Source organism: Tubulanus polymorphus, chromosome 1, assembly GCF_964204645.1.
Source record: "Tubulanus polymorphus chromosome 1, tnTubPoly1.2, whole genome shotgun sequence".
In the NCBI taxonomy this organism is placed as follows: domain Eukaryota; kingdom Metazoa; phylum Nemertea; class Palaeonemertea; order Tubulaniformes; family Tubulanidae; genus Tubulanus; species Tubulanus polymorphus.
Window position 1 is genome coordinate 22,557,241 of NC_134025.1, and position 19,517 is coordinate 22,576,757.

At 38.9% G+C, this 19,517-nt stretch overlaps 2 protein-coding genes across 2 annotated transcripts; one reads left to right on the forward strand and one right to left on the reverse strand.

Moving 5' to 3' along the window:
* Nucleotides 1-71: 71 nt before the first annotated feature.
* LOC141905992 (threonine aspartase 1-like) lies at nt 72-5,827 on the reverse strand. The gene is made up of 13 exons (XM_074795131.1): nt 5,732-5,827; nt 5,014-5,069; nt 4,867-4,934; nt 4,713-4,781; nt 4,521-4,641; nt 4,325-4,409; nt 4,161-4,240; nt 3,944-4,068; nt 3,217-3,421; nt 2,597-2,710; nt 2,421-2,504; nt 2,229-2,302; nt 72-2,111 (listed from the first exon to the last, which is right to left on the reverse strand). Exons 2-13 carry the CDS (start codon nt 5,063-5,065, stop codon nt 2,013-2,015), a joined length of 1,176 nt encoding a protein of 391 aa, XP_074651232.1. The 5' UTR covers nt 5,066-5,069; nt 5,732-5,827; the 3' UTR covers nt 72-2,012.
* Nucleotides 5,828-5,858: 31 nt separating this feature from the next.
* LOC141911670 (uncharacterized) lies at nt 5,859-18,931 on the forward strand. Its single transcript, XM_074802703.1, has 4 exons — nt 5,859-5,989; nt 12,582-14,937; nt 15,266-15,408; nt 15,929-18,931. Exons 2-4 carry the CDS (start codon nt 12,615-12,617, stop codon nt 16,100-16,102), a joined length of 2,640 nt encoding a protein of 879 aa, XP_074658804.1. The 5' UTR covers nt 5,859-5,989; nt 12,582-12,614; the 3' UTR covers nt 16,103-18,931.
* Nucleotides 18,932-19,517: the final 586 nt, after the last annotated feature.

Below are 19,517 nucleotides of genomic sequence, written 5' to 3' on the forward strand. Positions count from 1 at the left end.
CGACTATTGAAAAAGAAAAAAAAAAAACCCAAAATTCATGAAAATTAAGAAAATATTAAATATGTTGCATTAAAAGTTTTTTATTAAACATAAAATGGTGGTTGCTACAATGTACTGTTACCTACTCTAATTTTCAATCTCATCTATATCACCAATGTGATACACATCCTGCTCCCTTGGGTACAAATTATTTAAGTTAACAATAATCAATACTAAATTTTAGGCATTGTAGGGATTTCAACTTAGGATAAGTTTTCGTACATCATAGTCGCTAAAATGTGTTTTAAACTATATCGTGATACATGGATGAAATCAACTAAGTTTAAACATTTTTGAAAATACACATACCATCATATTTCCCTTCAACTTTTGCATTTCTATCCTCAAAATACATGAGCAATAATGTGTCCATCTCAACAAGTTCAAATCATACATTTACACGAGACTTATGAAAGATTAGCTACGTAATAGTGGAATATCTATGTGCTCCACCCCGTTGTCACATGACCTTATGGGATGATCACTATGGTAACGGAAATGATTTTTGCGCTTCATGCCCCGAGGGTATTTCAGGAAAATTCAATACATACACAAGAAAAGTCGGGTTGACGTTAACAACTTCACTAATGTATAACTTCAAAACGCGAAGTAATGGCAAATATAGTGCCAGAGGCGAAATAAATTTGTCACTTTAAATTGTAATTCATACAACAATCAAACTGTTTGATACAAATATAAATGATGACAACATACTTGACACTGGTGACACATAGTAGTAGTACACACAACCTAATGCTTATCTAGATCTCATATCAAATGGAATACGTACATGATTCGATCAAATTAATATGTAAAATACCTTTTACATAAACAGCGTTTGACATGTATCTATGATTATCCAGATTTTAGCCATGGATTTGTGGCACCTGACCTTTTCAAAAGGCAGAATGTTTGCTATTCAGTGAATGAAACCATATTGAAGAAATCACAGTATTTCAAATGAAAGTTAAAACTTTGTCTAAGTCGGATCTTTTGCGACAAAGAAAAATCTTCCGACTTAGAAAAAGCTGGATTTCCAATTTCCAAAACTACAATTTGAGAATGAATTTCTGTAAATCGAAAAATTCAATCAACATCTACAATGAATGGTTTAAAAACACTGAAACATTTCGGGTTTATTTTTCTTTTCTAATGCGCTGACCACTACTAAAATAATGACTGTTGACATGTATCGTTGATCCAATTTACACGCAAGGTTTATTGTATTTCTTTTCTCCAGGCCTTACCATAGGCATTGAACATATTGGAGGCAAACCTTAAAATTTTCTAATGACATATCAAAGTACGCTTCAATAATTTATTGAATGACGTTTTTTTTTTCTTTGAATACAACGTTTATGAAGAAATTGAATAAATTCGCCGCGGCAATATTTAGAACCTGTCCAAAGCCGGCATTTGGCCGCAGCAATCAAAAATTGCTTCCAATGCGCCTGTGTTAATCCCTTACATTTTGCTGATTATTTAGTAAAACAGCTTGTATAAACATTTTTATGATTTTAGGCCCATAGTGTGATGAGTATGCAGTTGGGCTTGAATTTTATTCAGTTGCACTGTATTTGAAAATAAGGCATTGGCAATAAGACCACACTTATCAACACGGGTATTCTTTATGTGAAAAAAATAAATTTTTAATATTGTTTTGCATTCAGGTGGGGGATCATCTGAACCACACACTATGCGCCTGGATTTGATAGCTAGCAATAAGCAAATCAACTAAAATGTCACTTATTTAGAAATATGTCATGTTCAATTTTAATCTTACTGTTTATGAATATACATAACTGTTGGTGATATGATGCTTTTTAGAATAGTTACATCAAAATGAAACATATAGCCTCTGACTAAACTGGGGGAAGGGAGGGCAAAACATATGTTGGCCCCTGCATTTTGAATCTGGGTGGCCAAGGCCTATGCTACAATTAACAGGTGTACTCAGATTATATGAACTATCATCAAGATGTGCTTTCATGAATCTTCCAACGGAATGTAGTGCCTTCAAGATTCAAAGTTTGACCAGCTTTTGCCCCATCAGACAAATGCGAAATGCAACTCTGAAAATTAGATACAGTTTTTAAGACATTGACCATAAAAAAAATAAATGCCCATCGGCGAAACTTTTAATCTTATATCAAAAACATTGCGGCTTGCTTTCTTTAATACATACGCACCTTTGCTTGTTGATTTAATGTTGACATGAAGCCGATGCACATTGTTTCAGTTGTATGTGCCCACAAAAGTTCCCCTAAAAGACAGATATACATTAAATTTTGAGATATTAATTTGAACTAATGCCTAACGATTTGACATCCATTTACAATAGATGAAAGGCAAGAAATGAACCTATAAATACACTGTAATACCTTCAAGATTTTCACCATCCCTAGTACAACACAGAGCTAAAATGCCGCCCAGCTTTTCTGGAATGTCTTTCAAAATTTCTGCTCCTGTAAATTGAAAATGTTTACTCTACAAGCAGAAGAACTAAACGTTCTTGGAAATCTAATTTTTCAGATAGTTACAGGGAGAAGTTTCTTACCTAAAAAATTCTTAGTTAGGACGCCAGTTATTGCTTGGCTAGGATTTGAATCAGAGACCAAAGAATCTGCACACTCCTTAGCTAGTAAACTCCTAATGAGGTGTTCCCCACATCCTGTGAGAAAAAAATGATCAGAACATGCTGAAAATTGCTATGAATTAAGTAATATCAAAAATACATGTATTTTTGGTAATATCCCTACTCCAAAAATATGGAGTTATGTTTTTTTGAGAGAAATTGTGAGGAATTACCCCAAGTTGGCTAAAAAAGTGTATAAGAGCTGGTTCCAGCAAACAACAATGCCCATCAGTTGGTCATCTTGTTTCTGATCAGGCTAGTTTTTGGGCTGCAGGTGTATCTAGGGTAGATACATGTATAATCTTTTGGATTGTCCTTTAAACTACCCACTCTACTTTATCACCAGGGGCCAGTTGCATAGTCATGGCTTAGACTTAAGACCAGTCTAAGACCAAATTCGTTCTATAGCCAATCTAACAACTTAAGACCAGTCTTAAGATTTAAGACCAATTAGGGCCTATGGACTTAAGTCACAACTGTGCAACTGGCCCCAGGGCTTAAGTCGGCTAAAAACGAAAATTACGTAACTGATATAATCTTACCTGATGTACTGACGGCTACACTTGGTTCATCTTTGGTACCATTTTGCGCCCAGCAACCACATCCATACATGGCAGCTTGTCCCAAGCGACCTGAATGTTTTAGTATAATGCCCCCACTGGAAACTGCTGCGGCAACATTGCCAAACTCGTCGACGCATATCGCACCAACAGTGTCATTCAGAACACTTTCCGTACGAGAATTATCCTACAATGAAAAATGAAAACAATTTTGATTGGTTTGGTTGGAGATATGGATGAACGCATTTTGATTAATTTATATGAAGATATGCTTAGACATTAAAGTAACTCCTGGATTGAATATCTTGTACATTTTGATGAAATGTCAGGCAGTTCATACAGAGTTGGGTTCTCGCACCTCAACCAAGTCAGGGTAACTGCTATCATTTCAGACAGTGAGTCAAATAAACCCGTGGGCCAGTTTTATAGACTGGTATTAGCTTTAACCCCCGAGTTAACTCAGTTGAAAATGGATTGAGTTAGGGCACGGGTTAAAGTTTTAATACCAGTCTATAAAACCGGGCCCCGTATTCAGTAATGCAGCATTTTTTAATTTCTAGCTACTAAATAATTGTTACTGCCGAACAATGATACTGTATTTTTTCATTCCAAACATTTCTAGCCCATGCGACACACAGATAACAGATATAAGTAGGAATTACAAGGATTATACAATACACTCTAAATCACTTACTACTGAACCACTTACCAAAGAACACAGCTCCTCTGGCTTTCTGATTTTACTCGGTGAGTTCGAGGCCTGATGCGTGGAAATATGAGACGTCAACTCGTCTAATTTTCGCCGATGTTTTTTGTAAGAACGCAAGGAAGAGTCTAAATGAAATAATGCTACGGATTTTTAATATGCTCGGTACACTATGCCGAATAATTTCAGTTGAGAAAAATACGAGTTCACTGGCTGGTACCTGTTATCATTTTACTGGCTGGACATGGAGCTATTCCATGAGTAACAGCCCAATCGAAAGCACCTTTACCGACAAGAATACTGTAATGAAGAGGACATAAGTATAGAAAAAGAGCGCACTAAATCTTCTCAAAAACATTCAATTTCAAAAGTGACATTGATTACCATGGAGGTATTCGACCGAGTGGTGTATTTGGAATGCTTTGATATTTTAGTAAAGCTTCTGCCACTTGAATCGGATTCTTAATTCCTTTGAATGATAAGAAAATAAGGAACATGAACACAAAATTCCCTGACTTTTCCCTGATTTCCAGTTAAGTGGCTACCCTGTAGTCATTGACTAGATCGGTACATTTCTAACCTGATAATGCACCTGTAGCACCATAATGACTAGTCTTTCCATCCATGACACTAGCGTCGCATTCTACACAACCGTCTAATGTCAAATTTGACCCGAGACCCGCATTTGTACATTCAGAATCCTATAAAAATGACAATCAATTATAATAATTTTTCTTAAATGTTATTTCGCCGGCACATTTGCTATCCTTACCTCTAAAGACAAAATTGCAGCCACAACTGCACTGACCACATTTTCCTTTTTCTTCAACAATTTTATAGCCTGGCATAAATGAAAAGGGAAAAATCTTATGACAATTAGACTTACAATTGAGGGTAATGTTTGGATGATCAATTGAGCACAATACCTGTAAACAAGCTTCCTGACAAGTCCTTTTGTATTCCTTCGCTTTGGCTTCAGAATGGTATCCAGCTCCTAAAATACAAGCAGGCGTGCAATCCTAACTGATCAACCATAGACATATGACATACATTATCCAGAAAAGTGAACTCACCGACATGGACAGCCACTAATCCAACTCCAGTCATTGCAATGTCACCATTCATCTCTCTATGAAAAATAATCAATCCAAAACCGATTAATGAAAATTTTTTAATTTGACCAAATAGAACATTCTTGATACTTGACATTTGCTTAGTTCTTCTTCTCTAATTTACTTTAATTGGTAGCCAGTCTTTGATGGACTACACCAAGGACGGGTGGGTGCATGCGTGATGTAAATTTTATTTTAGCCCCTGGGATGTGCTTTCTGAAGGAGTCTTGTTTCAGAGGCGCAGATGGACTGGCTTAGAGTGTTCCAATATGAGAGAGTTCTACATGAGTCACTGAATGCTGACTAAGGGGACCTAAGATACCCATTAGCATTCCTGTGATGGACTCGAGCTATCCCATTAGCAATTAGCATTGTTAGATTTTGAATGTCGCCACAACGCCAGGGCTGTGCCCTGGTGGTACTGGAAGTTCAATTGTCTTCCCATAGAGTGTGAAAAGTAGCTGAACACTTTACTTTTTCGTTCACTTTCATAAAAAATTTTTGTCGAAATGTAGGTGTAGATGGGTAGAAAGAAGCATAGGAATGATGTGGCAATAAAATTAATTTGAATTGAGACCGTGCGGTCTAAAATACTCGAATAATTCTGTAACTGATCGTTCATCGTCACCGTCATTACTGTTAATTAAAAAGGCAAAATGAAGTTCATCCTGGCACGCACCTTTTAGCAAATATTCTCACTTAAACAGATGAAATCTGAGAATTTGTAAATTATTTTTTGACGATTTTTGTTGTTTACTTTTTTCCGGCCCTCCACACGACCTTGACGGATTCGCAGGGCTGTTTGTTTTTTGGGCCACAAATTTTTGCACTAAAATTTGTGTTTATTCGATTATGTGACGAATCCTGCTACCTGTAAACTGGTTGGAAACAAATACGACCGGGGAATGCGAGTGATATATCGATGGTGATGCTTGTAGTAAGTAAATCAGATTTGCCATTCAGCGTTTTGTTGGGTATTCAATTAAATCAAATTAAATTTTGTTCACAATGAATAGCTATAACCAATCAGAATGTATTCGAAAGTTCAGATAGAATGCGGGCTTAGAATGTGTACGTTTCGAATATTCAGAATGTGGGTAAGACTACAGTTCAGGTCACTCAGAATGTGGGTAAGAGTTTAGGTAGGCCTATACACACCAGTTTAGGTCACCTTTCCGTCATATGGCCAGGGCGCGCTAGCGTTACTGGGGGTTATGTTGTTAACACTAACACTGACACCGCACTAACTAAACTAAAACTAAACAAATTGTTTAACTGACGTTAGTGTGGTGCTAAAGTAGAAAAAAATGTTTTGTTGAAAGGTCATGACCACACATAATATAAGTGTGGACTCCGGGGGCGGATCCAGCCGCTAAATTTGTCTATATTCCTAAGAATTATTGCCCAATGATCTGCGAGCGGCAAAGCTCATTAAAGGGGGAATGGGGTTCCTTCCCACGAAAAGTTTGAAAATAACTCTTTTTCTTGTATTTAAAGGCATTCCTGTTAGATTAGGTACTTCTGGAAAATAGGCCTGATGTTATTCACATTTTTCTGACTTTATTCTGGAATACAGTGGAATATAACTTGGATCTGCCCCTGGACTCCTAAACTGCTGTTACTTTGACATATCACATAGCTATCGCTACTGTGGCTGCTTCTATGGCGGGGAGAGGAATTACGGCCTTGATATTTTTTTTCCACCATTATCAAGTAATATAGCAGCTGGACATTTGAAACTTAATGCGCCCTTGATGTACGTGAACAGAACAGTTATTACTATGATCTTGTCTGGTGTCATGAACGTTGAGAACTTGTGCTCAATGACGCTTAGAGCTACTTTACGACACAGTGCTTCAATGAACGTGTGCGTGGCAGTGCACCGGGATATGTCTCGCATATGATATACCTATCTCTGGGATATGTCTATCTCTAGGCTTCTTTTCTTGGTCCCGAAATAAAAAAAAAACAGTTAAAATCTGGCTTGAAATCGAGTAGGCCTGTATGTCAACTGTCATTGTTATATTTGTGGTTAGCGTATTAGAATAGGAAAATAAACCCAAAATATTTCAGTGTAATCCATTTCTTGTAGATGTTGATTTAATTTTTCAGTTTTTAAAGAAATTGATTCTTTAAAGTTATAGTTTTTGGAAAGATGCTGGAAATTTGTCTTAATCAAAGGTCTTGAAGTTTTTAGGCCTAAAATTTAGCATTCACACTAGAAAAAAAGTCCATCCAATTGGTCCGTTCCATTTTAGAGCGTTCCATTTTGAATCGACCTAAAAGACCAATCCCAATCCGTTTCAAATTTTGAAAAAGACTAAATCTCTGTATGCGTGGATAGAAGCTGGTACCAGAAGGTCGGTTCTAAATTGAATTCTGAATGTAAGCCCTCAAATTCTGAAAAATGTGCCTCAGAAATTTCTTTATCAGATATTTCTAAAGGGCCATTCCTATATGGTTCTATCTACATCATGGAGTGCTAGTGAGTGAATACATTGTATATTGAATACATTGTGTTGTTTATTTGCTTTGAAAACTGTCTACACATTGGATTGGCTTTTTTTTACAACATTGTCTAGGCTGCCTGTTTAGAATATCATCCCCAAAATTTCCAGACCCCTAAATGTTCGGAATTTTCTTGATTATTGCGAAGAGCTTATTTAGTTGCAGTGAATCAGTTATTTTAAGGATGGATTCAGGAATTCAAATGTATCTTTTCCATAAGTCAGCAATAATTTGTCAGCTTAGAGAATCTTATGTAGAAAAAATAGAAAATATATCTTAATAGTTCCTGATACCCTAGATTTCCAAAGGTTTTCTGGGGGAGGGCCTGAAAAGTCACACCTGCAGCGATTGTGTGACCAAATTTACCTAAATCAATCAAATAAAGTGACCATTCCAATTTCCATGTCCTATCATGGACTCTAAATACAAATTTAGAGTTCATGACCCTATCAATAAAAGAATCCTAGATTAGCCATTTTTTTATCAAGCACTGAAACAGTTACTTGAAGTTTATAGTTAATCTTAAACACCCACAAATTTCAGTGATCACACCCAAAGCCCCTCAAATTTAAAATTGGTGGCCTCATAGAAATAGGATACCTAATGAGTTTAGTCAAAGCTGTATTTACACTACATTATTCAAAGCGTTCTAAGCCGCGATCACAAGAACATTTTTGGCCCGGGAAAAATTTGGCCAAAAACGTCAGACCAGGTCCGAGCCAAATTTTAGCACCAGACAAATAATTGCGCTTGAATTGCAACTGGCACCGGAAATGATCCACTTCGCTTTGTTTGAGCATTGTTTAGTATTGAGTGAATGGTTTACGTGTGAACGCGCGCTCTAATTAGGCACGGGTCAAATTTGGCCCAAGCCTGATCCGGGCCAAATCGTCTCCGTGTGATCGCAGCTATAGATTTAGTCAGTTCTAAGTTAGAACTTGGACCAAGGATTCACACTAGCGAAAAGTCCATTCTAAATTGGTCCGATTAAGACCACCAAAAAGACGGTTTTAGGTCTGTTCTAGATTTTAAAACAGTGTGTGAATAGATAGATCGCTTTAATTAAACACCTGTCAATCATTCACAAAGTTATATCTAGCTGGACCAGAAATAGCAGCGGATTTAGAAAACGTGTTCGTGAATGTTCGGTATCGATTTGGTCCGTTCCTGATCGGTACATTCCAGGTACAGGCCAAATTAAAGCGGACTAACTAGCGATAGTGCGATTGCGGCTAAATTCTAGTTCATAGATTTTGTCATGTGTGGTTGGTTTTGTTGCAGAGATGTTTCCATGTATGCATTATGATAATCGTTATTATTGGTTTCTGAAAGACATCCTGTAATTTAGATCACTTATTGATCCTCTAATTCGAATGTCAGAACCTGGTTGCAACTCCTCCAAATAAATACTCACTGGAGCGAATGAAGCCCGGCAAAACAGAAGACTCGTCTTACTTGAATCCTTCAGTGCAGGTCTAATTTTGCTCTAGACTACGTAATTTTGCGATATGAAATGTATTTCCATTTTCATGACTCGAGTTTTGGCCTTGTACGAAAAACACTCATCCCTAGTTGATATGATTTTGGATTAGTTTGTGCGTTGAAACGTTTGGAAAATTTGAAAAATTATTTCGATGGTTTTCCAGTAGTAGTTAGTAACCTAAATGAAAAATAATGCCACAAATAACACATACTGATGTCGACGAATAAAACCCCACAGTAGATTTGTAGAAACAGAATTACTGTAATTCATTATTGTATTTTTTGTTTCTCTGAAGATGAGGTTTAGTTTTAACCCCTAAACTGTTAGGAGATAAAATGTTTCTACAAAGCTACTGTGGGTTTTTATTCGTTAACTATACTGAGATTTATATCGGTTCACTACAGTCAGATACTGATGTGTCAAAATTCTGCGAGGGAAATAAGCTAAACTGTTAATTGGTAAAACTGGTTGTGATATTGAACAAGTTACTGAGAAGTTTGATTAGTGAAGCATCAACAACTTTTTATTAAGGAAAAATCTGTCTCAGTTGATTTAATTATTATATCTCAGATGGCAGCTGGTCATTTATCAATAAACGTACACAATGGAACAATCCTTATTACCGTACTTGCTTCTGGTTCGACTCCATTTTCATGGCCATTCAGTAAAAAACATGACAAAAATCTACCAACCCTTCCCCCCAACACCCCCTCCCTCCCCGCCCCAAAGAAAAAAAATTGATACAGTATTTTTATAGATCATGAATAATTTATCTTCAACCTTGGATAATATATTTTCTGAGACACCCTGATGTACCCTGTGTATGGTATCTCTTCCTATCGCGAGTCAAATAGTACTGGTTCGTGGGCCCCGAGTTCGAGACAATTCACGTGTCGCCAAACCCAGCTGCTGTTACAAGAAGCATCTATCTAAAAAATTTAATGGATTGCGCCTGAAGCGCATGTAAAGCAATTCCCGGTTGTATTTTCAAACCCGTCATTCCGCGTTGATCCATTCATCGCACGATAATGATGAATACCGACCGTCGTTGCCTGGCAACGTATACGTATATCTCGCGATTTTTGCTCGACTGCATGAAAAATCGCGTTAAATAATCGTAGCCGCGTTCGGCGAATATGGATATCTTATCCATTCATTACGGGGTTTACTCGCGTGCGTAGGCTGTAGGCCTGCGTACTGTACAGATCAGACGTCGTACGATTCTATACCAGTAGCAGGGTGGCCACTGACCCGGAAAACCTGGGGGAATCGGATAAATCTAGAAAATAAATCAGGGAAAACTAAGGGAATTTGACAAAATTCACCAAAAATCTCAGGAAATTTGGATATGCTATTATTGATCACGTGTATTTCTTTGTCAATACACATGATTTAATGAAAAATGAATGAATTGTAACATTTTAAACCTAGGAATTTCTCTTGATTCACTTGGGGAATTTCCGCGTAATCACATGGAAAACTCTGTAGATTTGTGAACGGATGGAAAGCGTCCACCGTGAATATGAATTTCATCGGTTTCAAAAAGTATTTCAAATAATTTCGGAATTAATAAAATTAATCAGTTCTAATTAATTAATTCATTAAATTTCTTTGCGTGATGGGGTTAATTACATCGACAATGAGTGATATTTAAATCGATAAATCAATAGTGATATTTCATAAAACAGGTTTTTGCTACGAGTCGTTGAACAATTAGGATTTCGTAGATTGCCGCGAGACTTTCTTCTTCTATCGTCGCATTATTCATGTACGACCGATGGACATAATGATCTGCCGCGCTGAATGATGATGAACGCTTTATTTTTCCGCGGCGATGTCTAACGTCGTCTTTTCAAACGCGCCATACCAACCCGCGAGTACGATGATGATTGTAATTCAAAAACCTCATTCGCGTACACAAGAGCCCGAGCCCTGATCCTCGTTGACCCAGCTTTCATTCTTTTCCGGGTCGCATTAATAATTCATCAGCCAGTTGTCGATTTTATTAACTTTCCAATAATGATTATGCTAATGAGGTTGTTGGTGACTCAGTGAAAAGACCGTTCGCTCTCTCTCTCTAGGCTCTCCGCGTTATCATCGTGCAGCTATTTTGTATTACCACCGTGCACGTTGACTAGTTAGATATAACGCGAACATTTTTTCGAGAAATGCGTTCCGAGAAATCGACGACGGAAAAAATGCTCGGATATTTCGACTAGGAAATTTAGTATGTTTTCGTCGTATTCGGTAAGACGGATCCGAAGGGGTCGTTATGAAGCATTCGATCTAAAATAGGCTCACGCTTTTTTGTGTACATTCATAAAGTTCATTAGGATATGCTGATCTGAGAGCGGTGACCTTGGATGAAAACATCTAGGTGAACTAGTGAACCGCAGTAATTAACTTCGGTATTCAAAATACAATTTTGAATTTGGTGATTGACCAGCGTATATTATGGTAGAGTATATTATTACTAGTGTATATTATGTAATGTAATGAATTGTGTCATACGATCAGAATATTTTTACATTTTTTGTCAATGTAGTTTGATTATCATATTCAGTATAACATTAATATTATCAAGTTTCCTTATTTTTGTGTCTTTCCTCATTTTCATATAGATATTTATCATAATAGCCTATTTGAGTTAGTTTAAATCATTTTTTTGAAATTCATTATTTTGTACGTTTGTTCTATCAAATATTCACAATTACAACACAATGCTCTGAATCATGCTCAGGTCTAGGCCCACCTGGTATCGATAATATCTTTTCTTTAGATCATTCCGTTGCGTTTCCAAATGTGTAGTATGTTCCATAACGATATCGATGCGATTACTAAAAGATTGCGCAACTGCAATCAAATGGCTGATGCATCGTTCCCAGGGAAACATTATTTGCAGTTTTACAATATGGCAGATTACTGGTATATTCGTAACATGATGAGGGCATTTTCGTATTTTGATTGCTTTTGGGATGGTTCTGAAGCACTCTGGATGTGAGGGCAGGCACCTGAAAATTGTTCATAAATTCTCCATGATATACTTTTGTGATGCCGTAAAAACCGTTACAATAATGTTTATATACATTGATACCTAGTATGTGTTATTTAAGGGGTTCCCTATGAGTTGATGAACAGTATATCATATATACATATACTACAGTATATGCGTTTCAAAATGACTATGACAATTGAGAATTTCGGTGTTCATTTTGTAATGAAATATATTTCATAACTCTTATTTTCTTTTCAATGTCTTTTTGATAATGAATTATGAGTGGATGTGCCCTACACAATCACTATTAGGGCTAGACTGGTTACCAGTCAATTCAATTCAACTGTGGATATATTCAAATTGAAAATAACTTTATTGATCGTCATTAGTATATTATATTATTCATTGTCGATAATGTCAGGCAACTTATATGAGTTAGGCGATATATATGCGTTATTCTTCAACAAGGCGTCAATGAACTTTCAAGTTAGTTTTTCGTCATCGATATATATCCTTTTCACGTTATCGTTTCAACTTTTCTAGGTGAAGAAAATGTAGCCGGCGCAATATGCCAACATGGTTGAGGAGAAGGAATACATGCCACTATGGTGGGCCGGCGTGCCCGCCGAACTGTACAAACTACGAGTCGAAGGACGTCTATGCGACATCACGATTGTCGTCGGCAACAGCTTGCGTTACAGCGTACACTCGCTCGTTCTAGTCAGCGCGAGCAGTCATTTCAAAGCGTCGCTCGACACCGGTTCGTTGTTGCAGGAATACTACCTGCAGGATGCTGACGAGGACTGCTTCAAACACCTGATGGAATATGTCTACGGACAGAACCTCGTTCTGAATAAAGACAACGTGCACGCGATGCTCAGCACGGCGCGCGCGTTGTTCATCGATTCGGCGATCTCACACTGCGAGGAGTTCTGCAAACTGTTGCCGCGACACGAGAAGATCGATGCGACTGACGGTCAACAGTCGGCGGCGTCATCGTCGTCGTCGTGCAAGCTGACCGATAAATCAGCGTTGAACCCGCCGTCGCCACCCGAGTTCAACAACTCGCTACAACTCGACGCCAGTACGAGTTTCAGCTCGGATTATCTATCCGGTTACGACGTCGTCGAGGATCAGAAGGTTCTCGAACGCGGCATCAAACAGGAACCGCCGGAGAATTTTTACCCGGGCGAAAATATCGGTAACGGCAGCAGCTGCGGCGTCGCGAGCAAAGGATCTGACGTTCACGTGACGTACGAACCGATCACAGTCGGCGGTAAGACGGTCGCGATGCGATCGGTTATTCACGAAAATTTGAATTCGCGATCGTCGTCACAGTTGCATCATCACGGTCTGAACAAGTACAGCTGCAGTCCGCCGGATCCGGATAAACCGAAGAATAAAACGCTCGAGTTCATCTGCGCGCAGCTTTCGAATAAAAAGAATACGACATCGTGCGGCGTCGGCGGCGTGGGTCAGGCTGACTCGGAAACGTCGACGAATGACGACGAGAATCACATGTACTCGCCGAATCCGTTTTCGCCGATGAAGAACCACATGGAGCTGTCGTGGCAGCCGCAGGGTTTCGGTAATTCGATGCGGTTGTGTTCGTCGTCGCAGATACGTTCGACGCCGACGACGAGTCGGTTCGCGGCGACGGCGGCCGCGGACGTTCCCGTTTCGGCGATCCGTCGCGAAAAAGACAAAAGCAAGTATATCAGCACGATTTTGAACCTGCGCTCGCAGAACTCGTCGCCGGAGAGCATGTCACCGCCGATACCGAGTTCGTCGTCGCATTCGATGGACACGAATCCCGTCTGGTCGACGGAGATCACGCCCAGTATATCGGAGGCGGCGTCTTCGTTTTCGACGGTCACGAACGGGTCGCATTACGCGCCGGCCGGCTGCGCGAATAACGAGTCTTCTGCGGCGGCGTCTACTTCCGGTTTGGCTAACGGCAGCGCGGGTCACGCGAGCTCGACTGCGACAGGGTCGAACGTCGCTTCGATGAACGCGGCGACGAATGCCCTCCTCAGCTCCGTCGCGAACCAACAAGCCGCGTTGCAGAGTCTGATGATGAGTATGGCGGGCGGCACGCTGCCCGGACTCTCCGGTCTGATGCCCGGTAACTTCAACGGACAATTCGGAGCTAATGTTCCGAACACGTCTCAGACGATGGGTACGGGTGCGAACTCCGGTCTCGGTTTACCGCCTTTGCTTTCCGGTCAGCTTCCGTCGCAGGCGTTGCAATGTTTATCGGCGTTGACGGCGAACGCGCAAGCGCTCGGACAGTTATTGCCGCCGATGCCCGGGTTACTACCGTCGCAAGTGTTGCCTCAACCGTCGTCGGCTAACGGCGGCGATTCGCCAGCGAACGCGCCCGCCGCCGTCAAATATCAATCGCAAACTTTAAGCTCGACGGCTCCGGAATCAACGTACGCTAACGTGCCGGACTCTAGTACGGAATCGTGCGCCGCTGCTGTGAATACAACGAATCCGACGCCGGTCGATAATTCGGTCGCGCACAACACGAACGCCGCGAACCCCGAAACGGCAGCTGTTCAAAACCAAGGAACTTTGTCCGGGTTACTGGGTTTTAATCCGCCCGATACGTTGGCTGCGAATCAAAATCAACAGTTTAACCAAGCGTTACAGCAGCAAGGTTTGCCGCCGATTATGCTGCCGGCTGCCGGACAGAATCTCATCAACGTTAATATGGCCGGCGTCAACCCGATGTTGCCGATGGCGCTTTTCATGTTACCGAACGGAAACGCGTCGAACAGCATGATGCCGGGAATCGCGCCGCAATCGTTTTTGCCCGGCGTTGGACCGAAGATTGAAAATGATAGCAAAATGGAGGACGAAGAAACAGAAGTGGAAAACATGCCGAGTATTCCAGGTATTCAAATCTAAAGAAAACCATAATTTTTGCGAACCTTGTTTCACAGACTGTGAGTTTGATTTTGCTCTGGACCCAGTTCTGCAATCGTGAATTAACTAGACCCCTCTTTCACTTTGACATTGATCCTTTTTCTGCATTTGTGAGTTTAATCTGACTCCGGATGGTTGCGAGTCAAATTTAGATAGAGTCCAAGTACTTGGAATTTTGACTTCTGTTTAAAGTCTCAGGTCTATGGAACTGGGTTCCATTCTCAAAGAAATATATAAATGATGCATCCATTCAAATATACTTTCTATGCGATGTATTGTGTGGTTGAAATTTTCAGAATCAGCTGCAGCGACACTGTTCGATTGTCCGATATGTCACAAACCATTTCCAAATACCAAACAGCGGGCTGTTCACATGCGCATACACTCAAAATACGAACACAAACCGTTTGTATGCGACATCTGCGGATTCAGGACAAAGGTGAGCACGATTGACATTTGAAATTCTTTGGATATAGGATGTACTAAGTATACATGTATGTTGCATTTCAAATAAGTAATTCCTTTCGCCATATTTCGTATTCTCTTCTATCATATATCATACCCCCGCAAAGAAAAGTAAAGGGGATGTACTGGAGTCAGCTTGTCCTTCCATGCGTCTATATAGTAAATCCTGCACAAGCTACTCCATAGTCTTCCGTAGTGTCTTGATGAAACTTGATACAACTACAGTAGAACTCACTTAATTCGGATTTTTCAATCCAAATTTTCACTTACAGTAATTCGGATGAAATATTTGGTCCATTTAACCTGGAACCATGTAGTAAACTGCTATTCATAATTTTGGCATGTTCTGATGTAGCAATCTTACGTGAACAACTTGTCAGCATTTGCGGGGGTATTCTAGTTGAAATGTATATGAACTACATGTATAGTTTAGGGTCAATTCATCCTGTACATCTTAGGATCTCTATCTCTAACATGATCTTTCATGTTTTCAGTACGCTGACCGACTGAGGATACATAAACGACTGCAGCACACTCATAAAGGAATCAAACCATTCAAGTGTCCGTATTGTCCTTACGCGACGTCGTTGAAAGGAAACTGTCGCAAACACGTAATGAATAAACATCCGAACTGCGCCGTGATCGTTGAACAGATTATGCCAATATGAGGGCGGAGTAACACCCGCTGACAACAACCCCTGTGAGAGATAGCATCTTGAGACTCCCTAGGTATGAAATTACCAGGTGCATGAATAGCTGGGCACTAAGGGTTTGCTAAGGCAGTTAAGTTCATACCGTGGTAGTCTCGATTCTGTTGCGTTCGAACCCAAGCATGTTCCTACGTTGAAGTTAATAGTTTGATGAAGTCAAAAAATTCAACTACTGTGAGAGTAGTTTACTTATTACTCATTGGTTTTAGATTCTAATGTTCGATGCATTTAACCAGTCATTGCTTTCTTAAAAAATGTTTATCCAATCTACAAAAAAAAAACACTTGAAGCAAGTTTGAAGTTTGCATTTACTTCAGCTTAAAATGCGTTGTTTTATTTCATTTTGTCTGTTGACTTGACATTTTCAAAACATATCACACTCGGCATTCGCATTCGTGTACATAGCTGGATACATAACAAGTTCATACCGTGGTAGTCTCGATTCTGTTGCGTTCGAACCCAAGCATGTTCCTACGTTGAAGTTAATAGTTTGATGAAGTCAAAAAATTCAACTACTGTGAGAGTAGTTTACTTATTACTCATTGGTTTTAGATTCTAATGTTCGATGCATTTAACCAGTCATTGCTTTCTTAAAAAATGTTTATCCAATCTACAAAAAAAAAACACTTGAAGCAAGTTTGAAGTTTGCATTTACTTCAGCTTAAAATGCGTTGTTTTATTTCATTTTGTCTGTTGACTTGACATTTTCAAAACATATCACACTCGGCATTCGCATTCGTGTACATAGCTGGATACATAACAAAGCGTATGTTGATAATTTATTTTTTTACGAATGATACAAGAATGTAATAATAATCATGGCGTATGTCCAAGGTCTTGTCAAGCTGTGTATTAACCAGCAGTATAAATGATAGTGAATGTAAACCATGCTTAAGTTGGATTATTTTGGTACTGGTTGAACTGGAGAAATAATGAAACTTCAGGCGTAATCACACGGAGATGATTTGGCCGTGCCAAATTGGCACGGATCAGGCCCATGTCAAATTTAGCCTATGCCTAATTAGAGTGTGGTCACACATAAACCACTCACTCGATGCTAAACAAAGCGAAGTGAGTCACTTCAGGAACAGTAAAGATTCACGCGCAATGATTTGACCTGTGCTAAAATTTGTCTCTGGCCTGGTCCGACATTTATGGTCGGGCCAAACAGGCACGGGCCCATTTTGCACATGTGAACAGTCAGTGGTTCTGTCTTCCAAGCCAAAATTTGGCATGGGCCGAAAACGCTTGTGTGATTGCGGCTTTTGAAAAATAAGAAAGTCACATTTTTAACTTGTCAATTTAGTGTATAAAAGATGATGATTATATAATAAATTGAGGCCTTATCCAACTTAAGAATGATTTACTGATAAGATGTTGTTTTAGAGTCCACTCAGTGGTTAATTATGTGTTAAGTACCAGTAGGTATTTGTTTGAATCTGTCTCAAAGATTGGGTAATTCAGGTAACAAGGTTTTTGTTGATATTAAACAAGTTTGAAGAAATCTCATGAATTTAGGCAGGATGTACAGTTAGGTCTCTTTGACATACCCCAAAGATATGCATTATATAGTTATACAACCCGCTTAGTCAGCATTTTGGTCTAATCTAGACATCGATTGTGTTCGCTAGAATTTTATATCAAATTTTCCAGATTAAGTGGCTATTTGGTCAAGATTCTGGCTGCAGTTGAGTACGTGTAAGTTTGATCACATGGGACCGTAATTTTTAATCCGAATTATGCGTATATGAAAGTTTTTGGTAATTTCTGAGACGAATGGAATTCATAGTTTCCGTGCTGATTTTGTTACTCATATATTGCAGGTATGATGAAAATATTAAATATAAATACGAATTTGAAATGGGAAAGATTTCCTTACGAAATTATAGGTTGAAAATCAATAGCGCATTTTACAGTGTACTGGAATATGAATGTTATATCATTTTACACCTACATATGTATGTATTTTTGTTACGCTTTTGAAAGTAGTGTGTGACGTGTAGGGGTGAAACACCGCTGCCCGACTGCCTGTCAATCAAAATTTTCATTCATATGCAAGCGATTCTGTGTAACTGTTGCATTCATGGTCAGACATACTGCATAGTCTGACCGAAAATTCAAAATGACATCTTCTGAATTTTGATCTCAGTTAGACATACCGCTACGAAAATGCACACTATGCTTTCTGTAAGGCATATCGGACTGAAGCGTACTCTACTGAATTGTTCGTAGACTGTGCATCCTGCCATGAAATATTTTTATATGCAATACAAAGTAATGTTAATGGACTTAATGTTAAATAAATGTTCCGATATAATATATATATATTTGTCATCGATAGAATAGAAATGATCTTTTATAGTGTTTATAGTAGAGTATGACGTAACAATTATCGCGTAGACGTCGACTGTAAAAAGGTTGAGTTTTACAAGGTGCTGATAACCGAAACTGCAAATAAAATTTGTGTTCAAACTTCCATACATGATGAATAAGAAAAAAGCTGCTCTTGTTTCTGGCTGTAAAACAATCGGAAATACTGTTCAAGTCATAAGTATTTGTGTAGTTGTTTTAATACTTAAGGTACTTAAATGTTTGTGTGTAGGTCCCATTGTCTGTTAGATAGCGTAAACCTTTTAGTGATCCATACTATCATCTATGAAATAGATATTGATCGCGGTGCGTACTCAGTAGAGCTGGGAATATGTTACAGTCCGCAGTTCAAAGCCCGATACGGCGTCAGTGGACTAGCTTCTAAAGCTGACATTCATAAGACTGTAACTTGAATAAAAGGAATTGAAAAATAAAGTTTATTAGAAATAGTTCAACAAATCTTTTCTCACTTTTTATCGATATATCACGGATGAATGTGGAATGATTCATTCAGTTGCAATTTCTCTGGATAAATTTTTGTAGTTAATAGGAAAACCTATGTATCGGTTATTTGGAGAATTGAGGAAATTTCATTTTTTTTCCAGAGATCAAGGAGTTTGGAGTCTAGCAAGCAGGTGCCCATGTCCTGGGAGTGCTCCCAGAGAAAACTTTTGAAGGAGCAATTTCACATCAGCATGAACAAGGCCCACAATATACAAAATTTTAGAAGATTAAAAACATTTTATCAAAAATTAAGAACAAAAGACACAACGTTGCACTCTTGGATCAGTACTGAGGTTAAGTGTTTTCAAACAAAATTGTCCATTTCAATTCTGTTGAAGTTTAACTTCAACTTCCACAGATTTTTAATCAAATCCATGATTATGTCACACTACCTGTCCTCACTGTTTTTCAGTCGAAGTTGTATATCCAATTTAATCTACTGAGTCAGTAGAAGTCATTTGGATAATGAATGTCCCTGCTACGGTTCATTGATCTAAGT